Source organism: Numida meleagris, chromosome 2 (genome assembly GCF_002078875.1).
Source record: "Numida meleagris isolate 19003 breed g44 Domestic line chromosome 2, NumMel1.0, whole genome shotgun sequence".
Lineage (NCBI taxonomy): Eukaryota > Metazoa > Chordata > Aves > Galliformes > Numididae > Numida > Numida meleagris.
This window is the reverse complement of record NC_034410.1, coordinates 3,911,755-3,924,971: the sequence shown is the minus strand read 5'-3', so window position 1 is coordinate 3,924,971 and position 13,217 is coordinate 3,911,755. Positions and strand designations below refer to the sequence as shown.

The 13,217-nt window shown below is 43.9% G+C and overlaps 1 protein-coding gene across 5 annotated transcripts in view; it reads right to left on the bottom strand.

Annotated features, from left to right (window-relative positions):
- DLEC1 (deleted in lung and esophageal cancer 1) overlaps window positions 1–13,217 on the bottom strand; it is a 37,731-nt gene that overhangs the window by 5,373 nt on the left and 19,141 nt on the right. For 4 of the 5 annotated variants that reach the window (XM_021388637.1, XM_021388638.1, XM_021388636.1 and 1 more), the window contains exons 21-34: window positions 12,828–12,981; window positions 11,284–11,394; window positions 10,693–10,823; window positions 9,325–9,510; window positions 8,646–8,713; window positions 7,382–7,533; window positions 6,458–6,561; window positions 5,750–5,820; window positions 4,738–4,949; window positions 3,611–3,745; window positions 2,470–2,592; window positions 1,617–1,711; window positions 1,452–1,536; window positions 718–918 (exon numbers count right to left, since the gene is read on the bottom strand). In XM_021388637.1, the coding sequence (XP_021244312.1) occupies window positions 718–918; window positions 1,452–1,536; window positions 1,617–1,711; window positions 2,470–2,592; window positions 3,611–3,745; window positions 4,738–4,949; window positions 5,750–5,820; window positions 6,458–6,561; window positions 7,382–7,533; window positions 8,646–8,713; window positions 9,325–9,510; window positions 10,693–10,823; window positions 11,284–11,394; window positions 12,828–12,981 (1,828 nt within the window). Of the gene's footprint in view, window positions 1–717; window positions 919–1,451; window positions 1,537–1,616; window positions 1,712–2,469; window positions 2,593–3,610; window positions 3,746–4,737; window positions 4,950–5,749; window positions 5,821–6,457; window positions 6,562–7,381; window positions 7,534–8,645; window positions 8,714–9,324; window positions 9,511–10,692; window positions 10,824–11,283; window positions 11,395–12,827; window positions 12,982–13,217 lie in introns of those variants that run through there. The other variant, XR_002435793.1, reaches the window with a different exon arrangement.

Genomic DNA, 13,217 nt, shown 5'->3' with positions numbered 1-13,217 from the left:
CTGCCCAGGGAGGTGGTTGAGTCACCGTCCCTGGAGGTGTTCAAGAAATGTTTAGATATAGCGTTGAGAGACATAGTTTAGTGGGGTTATTGGTGGTTGGTGGATGGTTGGACTGGATGATCTTGTAGGTCTTTTCCAACCTAGCTAATTCTATGATTCTATGATTCTGACACATGCAGAATGAAGATCTGTGAAGATCACCTCTAAGTCAGGGTGAACTCTGAAAATGAGAAGCACGCTGCAAAACGCAGCTGAGGGTTGTTCATTCCTTGCACCCTAGGTAATTCTTGAATCCAAGACTTCGCTTCCTTTAATGTCACTGTGTACACCCCAAGCTAATCATTTTTTTTCTCCCTTTGCACTGTCTGCATCTAATTTAAGGAAATGAGAGAACATAGGTTTTGGAAATCTTAATTAGTTCAGCATGCATTTGGTTATTGATTTAGGTGAGGTCCAGAAACCACACAGGGTTTTCCACAAGACAGCAGGGTCAGAATTGATGAGAAAAGCACAGCAAGGCCACAGTGGAAAAATATTTTGTACCTGCAACATAGCAGGCTAAATTGCCATAATTAGCATTTGCTAATACCACTATTTCCTCTGACACTGGAAGATTTCTATACTGGTTGTGTTTTTCTTGTGGTTCATCTGGGTTATGCTAACACACCCATTACTAAACTATCTACTCTGGCAGAGGATTATTATTCTTGAGCCTACCAGCATGTTTTGCTGTGGGTAGAGCACAAGCTGTGGTTGCCATCCTGTTCCTTCGTTCTCGCTGTGGGATGTTTTGGTGCTCCTCTTGAGATCTGTGCTGGCCAGGCTGAAGGGTGCAGACAGAAGGAGCCTGAAGTACAGAGGAACCTTCGTGCCATTGATGAGTTTCAAACTCTGAGTCAATACTGAATCTGTCAAAACCTGGTAAAGAAGCAATTCAGACTGGTTGGTTTCAGTTCCCTTGAGAGCTTCGTGCTTTCAGCAGCTGCAGGGATCTGAAGGACTCTGCCCCAAAGAAGCCCAGTGCTTTCAGAATTTCTTGAGCAAATACCCCGAATACAAATTATGTGATAGGGTTAAGGTCTTCAAATGACAAAGGTTGCAGGAACTGACCACACTGCTTTAAGTTTCATTCTCCTATCAGTCAGACTTTTATGTCTTAAAAACAAATACTAATTTTTCTGCTTGAGAAATCCTCTGCTAAAAAAAAAAAAATGGAAAAAGAGAGAGAGAGAAGGACATGAAAATAGAATTATCTGAGCTCAGCGTTGCTTATTCCTGGCTGGTGAGTACTCGTACTCCTTTTGATTTCCATATCTTGTTCTGTGCAGCACTGAAGACTGCAGCACGCGGATAGTGGTGGTAAAGACGCCTTTTAAAAAGCACGTGGGTGTAGCTGTGAGTATTCTCAGCAGCATGAACCAGCTGAACACATCTGTGCACCAGGTACTTACTCCTAACAGAGGCTGGTCGGGTATGAGGTTGCTTGCCATCGAATAAAACACCACTCCTCCGTCATGATCCGTGTCCACTTTCAACCTGAGCGTAGAGAACGGGAGCTGGTCAGAGCCCTTCCCTCCAGCTCACTTATTGTGTGCTGTCAGTGAGCTGGCACTTACAGGGCTTGCCTTACAGAAGCTCGCAGGTCAATTCGTAACGGTGCAGCATCGTAACCGTGTCCGCGATGGACTTTGTCAGGCACTGTCCTTGCAAGCTGACAATGCAATGAAAGCAGAAGTGCTGTATAAGTGACAGCACTACAGCATGAAAGCCTACTTTCAGCCTAAGGAGGCGTGACCTGAAATGGGATTCTGCTTGGTAACGCATTGCCTGTTTGTGAGGCACGATGGAACAGCAGAAATGGAGCAATAACTGGACGCAATGACTGCATTTAATACAGATACAGGCAATATTTCCTCCAGGAGTAAGAACGTTAGGGATGTTTTTATTAAATATTCAGTTATAACTCCTTCATTACGCCTTGCACTGTTGCAGTGATTCACGTCAGGGAAACTGAGGGCAATTCATAAAGCATTGCTGGAGCCTCACATCAGCCTGTGAGCTGCACTTGCAGTTGGCAAAGGGGAAGTTTCCCAGAGGAGAGCTGCAGCGTCCGGATCCACACAGGAAGGCAGATGCAGAGCCAGGAAGGGAACCCCACAGCCCCGAGTCTCAGCCCCATTGTTCACTCTTGTTATCAATCAAAGCTGATGTTGTGACAGCGATTCAGATCCCAGGCTTTTGTCTGGGGGCTGCTGCACCAGCCAGCGTTAAGAAGACGGTGACATTCCCACCCCAGAACGCTTCCAAACTAAAAGGCAAACGCAGCAAACGAACCCAAATTAAGGAAGGATGCGCGGAGCTGCAGGAAGAGGGCTGTTTTTACAGAGCGGCCAGGTCTACAGCAGCGAAATTACAGGAAGGGAAATGATTATTTTCGAGGCTAAAGCCTCGCTCCGGCGCTGGGCTTACCTCGTCGTCCAGGCTCATGAATCCCAGCACAAACCCGTCACACCGCACTTCAGCCACGGGCTTCGGGAGGAGATCGGGGTTGAAGGAGATGCAAACGGAGGTGCTGCCACCTCCCGGAACCACCTGCAACGAGAGCTGCCTGTAGAGCAGCTGCCTGGGATTGCACAAGCATCCCCAGCGCTCTTGCTGCTCCAGCTGAGTTCTGCGAGCAGCCTGAAATCCCCCGGGGATGCTCAGGGCGCGTACTGAGACATCAACACGTGGCAACAAAACCGGCTTCGTTATTTCAGCTGCAAATATCAGCGCAGACACTCTTCAGCATCAGCAGATTAAAGTCCAGCCAGAGAACATCTCCCCTAAGCACGCAGACATAGATTCACACCTGGTTGTTTCTGGAAACACCTCTGCCCAGTTCTTCCCACCCTCGCCCCGTGGCTAACTCAGCTGACAGAGACACAAGAAACCTTTCCTGAATTTTACAAGTGTGAGCTGAGTATTTTTCAGTTCTGTTTGCTCCCTCCTGACCATTTTTTCCTTTACACGACAGCAGAGAACGTAGCCAAATGCACTAGCCAGCTACAGTCGATTTTTGGTGATGTAAGGGTTGCAGAGGTTCTGCTTCCCTTCGGCACATTAAGCAGGTAATGACTAAAACCTGTTTTAAGTGCTGTGCAGAAGCAACCCCCCCAATGTCACGTTCAGCCCTGCTGGGCCAGCATTCAACACAAGCAGTCAGCTCAGCAATCCTTGCGCTGCGTTTGCCTGCTCAGAGCACTGAGGAGCAGAAGAAAGTTCTGCCCAAGGCCCAGAGCAGAGCTGGAACCAGGATCTCTGCCACATCCCATGGCACTGAAGGGTCTGGGGGTGGTGTTCAGACACAGACATGGACCTGAGCCAGGCCTGGGCAGCTGCACTGCTCAACACCTGAGCTAACAGACCTTCCTGGAGCAATCGTGGAAAGACGGAGAGCATCTCTCCAGAGCTTTATCTTCTTTCTGCCCCTATTTTGCAGCAGTTACTTCTGATGTACGGTGGGTTGCAGGTGTTTATCTAGAAGAGCAAAGCTTCCTCCTTCTCCTTTGCCCCTCCTATCCCCCAGGAAACATGCTAGCTCTAAGCAGAAAGAAAATACACGGCTTACTATCTGTCTTGGAGTGATGGAGTAGGGGCTGTCAGCAAGAACCCCTTCATGAGGCCGTATAAGCACAGAGACAATTTTCTGCGTTGCAGGTTCTTGAGTGATTATTTCTTCCTCTTTGCTCTCTGTGTTTGAAGACTGCAGGGACAAAAGGGTGGGGAATAGTTAAAACTATTACATTGCAAAGGAGGAATGTAGGCGATGTGTACAGGAAAGTAAGTGATGTGTACAGGGAACTAACTGTCCATAAGTATGGCCAGCTTCAGTTTCATTCTTCCTGGCATGCAAACTGGACACATGGATGTGTCCTGCACACAGATTTTTTTCATGCATAGGTTTGCTCTCCCAAATCTGTCCCCAGACTGCTGGGAAAACGTGCATGCTTGGGTCCCGTTCAACAAAGAGAAACACTCAACCAAAACATCTTGGGGCCATTACGTAAAGCAGCACTTTAGGACAACAGCTCTCCCTTGTTGCACATGGAATGTAGGAGGTGTATTCAAAGCAACTACGCTTTCTGAGCTGAAACAGAAAAAAGGTGCTTTTCATATCCTTCCTGTAAGGCTTTTGCTGGATCCTGCATACCACCTTCCCCGTCACTGCCAGTCCTTTGAGGCATTAAGTTGCCATATTATGATTGAATTTTACATGTAACAGTCTGCTATAACACGGTGACATCTGACAGTACCAGGGCTAGTTTGGCACTAGGACAAACACCTCCAAACCAATAGCTGTCATTTAACTCCTCAAGTTATATTCTGCTCCCTGACTACAGGGCATAAAGCAGCCATGAGGAAAGCAGACCAAATTGAAGAGTTTTCGTTATCTTAACACTTCTATGTAAGAAAAAAAAAAAAAAGCATTATTTATCAATGGCAGTCTTTTAAAAAGTATCTGACCAGTTTCTCTAACAACTTGAAGAGAAGCTGAAGACCTGTTTGCTTATAGCTCATTCCGGAAACTGATACCTGCAGCCACCTACTGGTGAATTGCTTTTTGACTGTGAGAGCAGCTGACATTTCATAACTCAGCTCTTGGTTAAATGCTGTCTGTTATTGTTTTCAGCCTTTCGTGCCAAGAAACCCATCATGTATCTCAGCAGCGGTATAAAAAACAGACTAACAGCTGACCTCATCTGCGGTTTGCAAAGCTGGATGAATGCTTCCACAGGGAACGGGGGGCTGATCCAATCCTAACACGATCTCCGAGTTGCTACCAGTTGATGCAGTCTCATTTTTTGCCACGTCCTTAGGAGGAAAAGGGTCTCCAAAGAACATCAGCAGGTCCACCAGCTTTTCATCATCTTCCTCTTGGTTGTAAGTTTCCCAGTCCAGGCGAATGTCTGAATGGAAGAGGAGAAAGAACAGTTACCCCTGGTCATTCAGAAGACTCATAGCTTAGCTGGTACTGGAGAACCAGATCAAGTGAAGAATTTGTTGGTTTGCAACTGGATTTGTATTAGAGCACGTCTTAAGCTTTGCCATAAAGCAACTAAATTGATTTGAAAGCATGTATGCGTGTGTGCAATGTATATGGGTAATAAACTGCTTGGCCATTCTCTAGGCCCCAAACAATATATCCATTAACATTAATTTTAATGATGAGTATTTTGTTATGCAGATGTGTGGCGTTCAGGAAAAATTAGAGATAGAAAAGATGAATGACAATTGCTTGAAAGAGCTTGAAAATCTCACTCATGAGATTTTTCTCACTAAACACAGAAGAGCCTGATGACACCACTAAGGAGCAGATGAGAATTATACAAAAGCAGTATGGAAAATCCAAAATTCCCATCATTTCAGTGAGACACTGTCCCAGACACGTTGGGATAGGATGGGTTGTTTCACATTGATAACACACTGAGGCAGTTACACTCTGTCTGGAGCTCACTTGCTTCCCTAATATGCATGTCAACAATGCCATAATAAGTACTTCCACACAGATAAAGATCTGACAACATGTACTATTTTTCCATATTAGCCAAGTTAGAAGAGTGCTTAGACATTCTCTTATAGTCTTCACAAAAAAACCTTAATGAGGAAACAAGAAGGCCAGTTAACACGTTAACTGGTTGTTCTATTTTTCTTGTTACAAGGAGTGCGATGCAAGTGTGGGTGTTTGCTGTCCCAAAGTTCTTTTTACCAAAGGGAGTCGGATTGTTGAGCCGGATGCTCCGAAAGACAGGACATTCTCCAGAGACATGAGTGCCAAACCTGAGGGAGAAACCTGCTGTTAGAACATGCAGAAAAGAAGTGCAGGTCTGAAACAAACTTTAATTAAAGATGCGTTTTTAAGTGGAAAGGATATGGCTGTGCTGGCAGCCTGTTAAGAGGGGCTGTACAACGTTATTTTCTTTAATCAGTCTCTTTCTTCCAGTGTTCTTAGCTGTCTCAGACGTTTCGGGGTGAACATGTGAAGTCAGCCTTTGTGAGAAACACTGGCAGTGGCAGCAAGGGCTTAAGCCTTACCTTGCCCTCGTTTAACTGAGGCTGCATTTCTCCATGATCCATATGGACAGGGAGAAGTGTACTGTGGACGATGAGGAAGACTGCCACCGTGTACCAATTTTCATCCCCACTGAATCAATAAGGCTGGCATGAATAAACTTGCATGACTGGAAGCCCAGAACAGTGAGTGATGGTAAGCCTGGGAAGACTTGGATGCAGATTCTTTTCTAATTATTGTGACAGAGACAAATGCATTGGTGGTACAGAAGCAGATACTGTCCTTTGACAGTCACCGTGCTGACTTCCTCATTGCACCACAGGAAGATGGGAACAGGAGTAAGCGTTAGCTATTGTCCAGTGGTATTTAATGGTCTGACTTCTCTGTCAGTAGTTTGGGCTGTACCTGATGATGGGTCGCTGTGTTTGTGGTCCTGCCATCTGCAGGAAGATGGGACAGCCCTTCACAGTCATTTGCATAGGAATTAATGTAGGTTGCAAGTCTCCCACCTATTAAAAATATATATTTTTTGCCATTAGAATCAATATATTATCTAGTATCTGGGTTTCAAAATTACACTTTGAAAACTGTTTCTGGTTTTCATATGTTTCGAATGATATCTTTTGAAAGCACCTAATTCCCATTCTAAAGAACAGCTTTTCTCAGCAGGAGTGCAATAGCTCATACGTTAGCTAACTTCCCTGCAGCCTTTCCATACAACACAACATACTGTACTGGCAGAGCTGAGTAGTGCACTGGTCAGTTACCGAACAGATTTTATACATCAAAACTGTTCCAGTCACTTTAAAGACACATGGAAAACTCCCAAGGGATAGACATCATTGAATCATAGAATGGCTTGGGTTGGAAGGGACCTCAATGATCATCAAGCTCCAACCTCCCTGGCACAGGCGGGGCCGCCAACCTCCACATCTAATGCTAGACCAGGCTGCGCAGGGCCCCATCCAACCTGGCCTTGAACACCTCCAGGGATGGGGCATCCACAACCTTTCTGGGCAGCCTGTGCCAGCACCTCAGCACTCTCATAGCAAACAACTTCCCCCTGATATCCAACCTAAATCTTCCCTCCTTCAACTTAAAACCATTTCCCCTTGTCCTGCCAAAACATGCTGCCCCACAACTAAACCAAGCACTGCAAGAGCAAGCAACTGTTCCTTGCATGTTGTTGGAGCTAGCAGTATCTGCCCGGAATTCTTACAGAAATCCTAATAAACAGAAAATGCGTTTTTAACAGAAAAGAATCTGGGAAATATAATTGGCGTCAAATCTGCCGTAGCAATATTTCACTTGAAACCAAGCCCCACCTACCTGACAGACAAGATCATCACTGTATGCTCCCCACATGTTGTTGTAAGCTGTTATTTCTATGATTAGCTGCTGGAAGGCCTGCAGAGTTCCTGAGGAAGGTTGTATATGGAAAGCTACTCCCTTCCCACGAGACAGCATCGCTGCTGCAAACTCTAAAGGAGCACAGCAAAGAAGCATTTGATAAGTTTTGAGGAAATGGAACAATGTTAGTATTTCAAAGGAAACACAGGAGCAGATTATTAGCTAAATGCCAATCAGACTAACTTCGATGGCTTCAGAAAAACTGGGATCGCTTACACGGCCCACATTTATAACACTTCACTCCAGTTCCCTTTTGCAGCGGGTCTTAATTTGTTTTCTTTTTTTTTTTTGTTTTGTTTTTAATGAGTCAGTTCTTGCAGAGATTATTTCATAGATGGACTGCCTTCGAACAACCTGTTCCAGGACCCCTTGAGACGTGCAAGGCAGTGATTGGTTACATGAAAACACACCCTCAACTTTAGAAAAATAAGCTGGAATTTGTGCTAACTGGTTAGCATTCTGTTGGCAGCTGCCTGTTTACATCTGTGTGCTGTTCAGTACAAAGAATGTGAATTATAAAGAGCAGAGAGCCTTTCCCCATTCTGAATTACCCGGCCTTCCAAATCAATAGACTTCTACGGAATCTGTCAGAACAGCATTTTCCCCATCTTAAGGACTAATTCAACAGCTGAAAAGCTTTGTTTTTGTAACAGATATTAAACACTATGGCAAGCTACCAATGTATCCAAGCTTTATTTTGGATACACTAGACACATCCACATTTCATGGCATTTTGCTCTCACTTCCCCACTCCCTGGGTCCCCTGTGGCTCTAAGTATTACTGTTTTCAGTACAAAGCTCAGAAATGATGGATGTGCTGGGGGGTAGCTTTCCTACACTGGGGAAATATATTAAAGGGTTTGAAGGAAACAAGCCTGCTACAATGGTATCAGAAGACTGCCCAGGAATGAAAACAGCCAAATGTAACACATCCATACTCCGCGCTGGGAATGAACTATAAGCAGAACCACCCATCACTGGGGGGTGAAAAATAAAAGAGTGACTTAATGCTTAAGCAATGTGGAATTTCAGACTCAAGAATGAAATGAGGAGCTACGTTATTTAATGGTATCGGTTTAGCCAAATACTCCATCAACAAAATTATGTGCCTGACTGGCACATTTAATGCTGAAAGTGGTAGTCGGTTATTTTTGCCTTCTCTCCACAGAGGAGATTATTGTACCTGACTGTGCTCTTTTGGCTGCATGTTTTGCAATGGGCCCTCTCCTTTTCACCAGGCGGCCTGACGAGCTTGGAAAAAAAAAACAAACATCAAAACATCATAACAGTTCTGTGAAATGAGCATGTCTCTGCTAACATAACAGCTCTAGCTGACTCCTACATCAATGGCCGTTATAACTTGAAGAAGGACTACCTACATAGTACTTTCAGAAAGTAACATCCTTAAGAGTGAATTAACTGAAGAGCTGCAAGGCTCTGTGTACAACCCAACACAACAGAGCCTTGGCAGGTGCAAACCAGCTTACGTCTACTGGCAGCAGTAGTGTTTTGCCACTGGTACTGGCTAAATCATGGAACCACCAAGGTTGGAAAAGATCTCCAAGATCATCCAGTCCAACCACCCACCTATCAGCAATATTGCCCACTCAACCACATCCCTCAGTACCACATCTAAACGTCTCTTCAGTTTCTGTCTTTGCCTTGCAAGCTCTCAGTTTCTGCAGGAAATGTGGTCAGCATGTTCGATTACCGCAGTCAAAGAGCATAAAAACATCGAGCAAAAAACCCCAACACTGTAACGCTGCAGAAAGTGCATCTCGTGACAGAGGAAACAGCACGCTGTCCCAATTTCAGTTTTAATCGGCACCTCTGTTAGTATTGTGCAGAAAGATGAGACTTACAGGCAGATGGATTGCTCTGGAGTAGGTGAAGAGCCGGTAAAATACGCAGCTTCTAGTCTGAATGGTGCACGGATTGCAGTGTGATTGGTAAGAACCAGCTGGCGCTTCACTATGTCTTTCAATGCAACCTCAGATCCAAAGTCCAAGAGCAGATCATGTGAGCTTTGTAACATTTTTCTTTCATCACTGTCAGGAAAAAAAAAAAAAGAATTAAAGCATCAATCCTACCTTCTTATGCCACAGATGGCTTCAAGGGATTTCAAATGTGCAATATACAATGTGGTTGCAAAAACCAGTGTAAAAGGACCAAGCAGTTGAGTTTTTATCGTCAGCATTTACTGCTTTTCATTTTTTCCACTTCTAACCTTGTAAGGATTTACTTGGGGTAGAAAGTTGATCATGTACTATGTGTAAGCCTACCAAATTAAAGCCATTTTTACTTATATTAGAAGTGAATAAAGATGAGCATATTCCAGAAGAGAGTAATCATGCCACATATAAACAATTAAATTAAATCAATCGGGTATACCAAGTCAAAGAGAGGTCCACTGTCCTTTCTTACTGCACCATTATACACAGTATCAAAGAAAACTAAATGGTCCAACAGACTGGATCTCTGTAATTCAGTAGAAACTGAATTTGCACATTTTTGGCATCGCAGAAGATGCTGTTCCTCATATGTTATGGACTGCAGGACACACGCACCAAAAGAAACAGGACAACTGGCAGATTGCAAGTTCCAGGAGCACAAGTGAGACCAGACAAAACACGACCATGAGTTTACTAACACGCAGTTCATTTCACACCAGTTTATTATTCACTCAAAGTTGTTAATTTGTTTTGGCTCATCTGAATTTTTTTTTTTTCCAGTTAATTTGGAAGCCCAAGATACAAAAAGATGTTTTGTAGAGGGGACTTGCAGAATCACAGACTGCACTCACAAGCTGGAACGTTTCGTTGGGAAATAGAGTTTGGCTGCGTCACAGTGACCTGCCTTAAGGCTTGGTGCTATGGAGATTTGGTCCAGTTTCTGAGTAGAGAGCACCTTGCCAAGAGGTATGTAAATGATGGAGTTTAATATCTTCAAGCTACTCTTAGAAGTCTGTGATTTTTTGAACACTGTCTTTGGTGGTATAAAGCTGATCTACGTTATATCTGGCTACAATAAAACTGCAGAGCGTAAAGCTTGATACAGCTTTACACTTGCCTTGATATTCTTAAGATGTTTTTAATACTATCACACACTTTGGTATAAGTGAGTATTCTACAGATAGACTAGAGCTCTGCATCTATTAAAACTGTTCCACAAAAAGAAATGGAAGAAGAACCATTCCATGATTCGATGACTTTAATAACACCTTGATTTACCTGGCATCTCCACCATCACAAGGCACTGAGTAGGTGACATGCAGTCCTTTAACTTCTCCAGAAATGCTCAGAAAGAGGGGCTCAGTCATGTCTTCTATGACACAGGAAAGGGCAAGGTCTTTCAGCTCACCCTGATAGGAGAAGAAGCAGATTTGCTTGTGAATGGAGCGGAGTTCACAGAGGACAGGCAGCTTCATTAAGGAATCCAATTAGAAAATGCATTAAACCTCACTGGAACAGAACTACAACAGAATACTGTAAAGTGTTACGAAACTGCTTTTGATGTATTACCTGCTAACAGATTTGCTAAGAAGGAAGAAACAAGGTAAAAATTTGTGGCTGTTTCATCTCTTTGTATCCATATCAGTCTCTAAGCCTAACATTGCTCCACTAGTGATTTTTGACACGCTTTCTGTATTGCAAATTTTGAAGCTCTAAGCACGGTTACCTCTAAAGCAAAGCAGTTCCAGAGATATTGTACGCAAGAAAGAACATCACATTTTGCATGCAGAAACCCTTTCCCTGGTTGGATGGAGGTGAGGTGAGAATGACAGCACTACTCTTTTGATAAGCACCAGTTTTTAAACTTACCATGATGTTAGCTGTCAGCTCTATGCAGAATTCTTTTTCTTCGTTTGGGTCTAAAATGCCACTGGCTGGAGAGACAGTGGCAAGGCAGAAAGCTGCCTGACTTCCAATGAGCTGCCAAGCAGACAGGACAAACTCTCAGTTAATCTGTTGTTTCAATAACCCTTGAGTTCTTTCAGATTTTCCTCTTCTGATGTTACAAGGCTACAAAAACAGTTATTCTAAGGTTTAGGATACTTTCCCATAGCAACACATACAGCTTGTTGAGATGAGACTTGCTTTGTAATCCCCCTATGGCTGCTAAGATTCTCCTACCTAGATTCATTTCAAGTGGTTTCAGGTGCACAACTGAGCAACCTGTACTGGGAGCAGAGTTGCTGTAGACCCTTTCACAGTCACAAGCCTTGCCAGGGCTATGTCAGCCCACCTGATATTGGAACAATATCCTCGAGGTGCCTCACATCTCCCCAGCTAACTACAGAGGATGCCTGTGGAGACAATTTTGCCTGTGTGACTGACATGAACTCAGGGGTTCGCCTCAGTAGCTCAAACACGAACACCAGGTACTATGCAAAATGCTGTGGGTATCCTTCCTAGGCTCCTGCTACTCCAAAGGGTTCTGCCATGGGTCCTGCATCACCCACATGCACTGGTAGAGTACTTCAGGCACGTGGGGACACCTCAGGTGGCACTGAATGCTTTTATGCAGGCAACTGAGCTAAGTCTTGGATGTCAGAGTGGATCTGAATGAGTAAGGCACTGATAGCATGACTCACAGTTGAAGCTACCTAAGCATACATGTAGTGGGTGTCAAAACTACCACCATAGCCAACATTCAGTACATTCTAGAGGTCATTCTGCATACTAAAGCAGGCATCCATTTTAGAGTGAGCTGAATAGTTCTCTGGATTCCATTGCTGGTAAGAACACGTTAGGATTCAGTTGCCTAAACACAAGTCCATAGAGGAGTGGCTAGCCTTACAAGAGAATGCATTCCCCAAGTGACACCTGGAGGTCACAAAGAACATTCTGCAGCACTCAGAATGACACTGGACAGCCATATTCTGGTAACTGACCTCTCCTGCCCAGATTTTCCATCACTGAAAAGAAAGTTCAGACAACAGCCCACATACTGATATTAAATTTAGGAGTCCTAATCCGTGAGCTCAAACCCAATTGGAATATAGAATTTAAGTTTAGACACAATTCAAAAGCAATGCTGCTACTTTGCTCTACTGAACTGAATGCAAAAACCTGAACAGCTACGATACTTTGTTTAACACAGCTTACACCCCATCTTCTCCTTCCACTTTGCCCACACCACCCTCCAAGAAATGATTAATGGTCAGTAACTACATATTAGCATCGATGGGTAGATAATCTTTTCATAAAGTCTGGTCTCAAGCTGAATTCCTCCTCACAAGCCAGTGAACAGGCATCACTAGTCAAAGGACACATCAGCAAAGCTTTTGATTATTATTTGTATTTTGATAGAAATTCCAGTTTCCGGCCGTGCTTTATTCTCCATCCATTAGAAACACACTTACCTTTCCCCATGAGTATTTTGTTGGCAGCCGTGTCTGGTTAAAAAGTTTGCTCGTTGCTTTGACAGGAATTCCAGTGTAGACTTCAGTGAACGCTAGATGACTAGATATCAGGCACGCCTGGGGGGTCTGGACTTCAACAGAAACAGGAAGGTAACTGGAAGTAAACACACAGATGGCCTATTGTTACCGTTAATGAGATGTGCCAGACATACAACAGCATGCTGGAAAGAATGATGATTATGTTTATTTAGCAATATTAGTGATGAGATAGTTCGTTCATAGGTTACACAAGCGCATTCTGAGTTCTTGCTACATATTTTTGTTGCAGGAGACAAGCCTACCTATGCTGAGAAATCACACGTGAACGTCAGGAAAAATAAAAAATAAAGC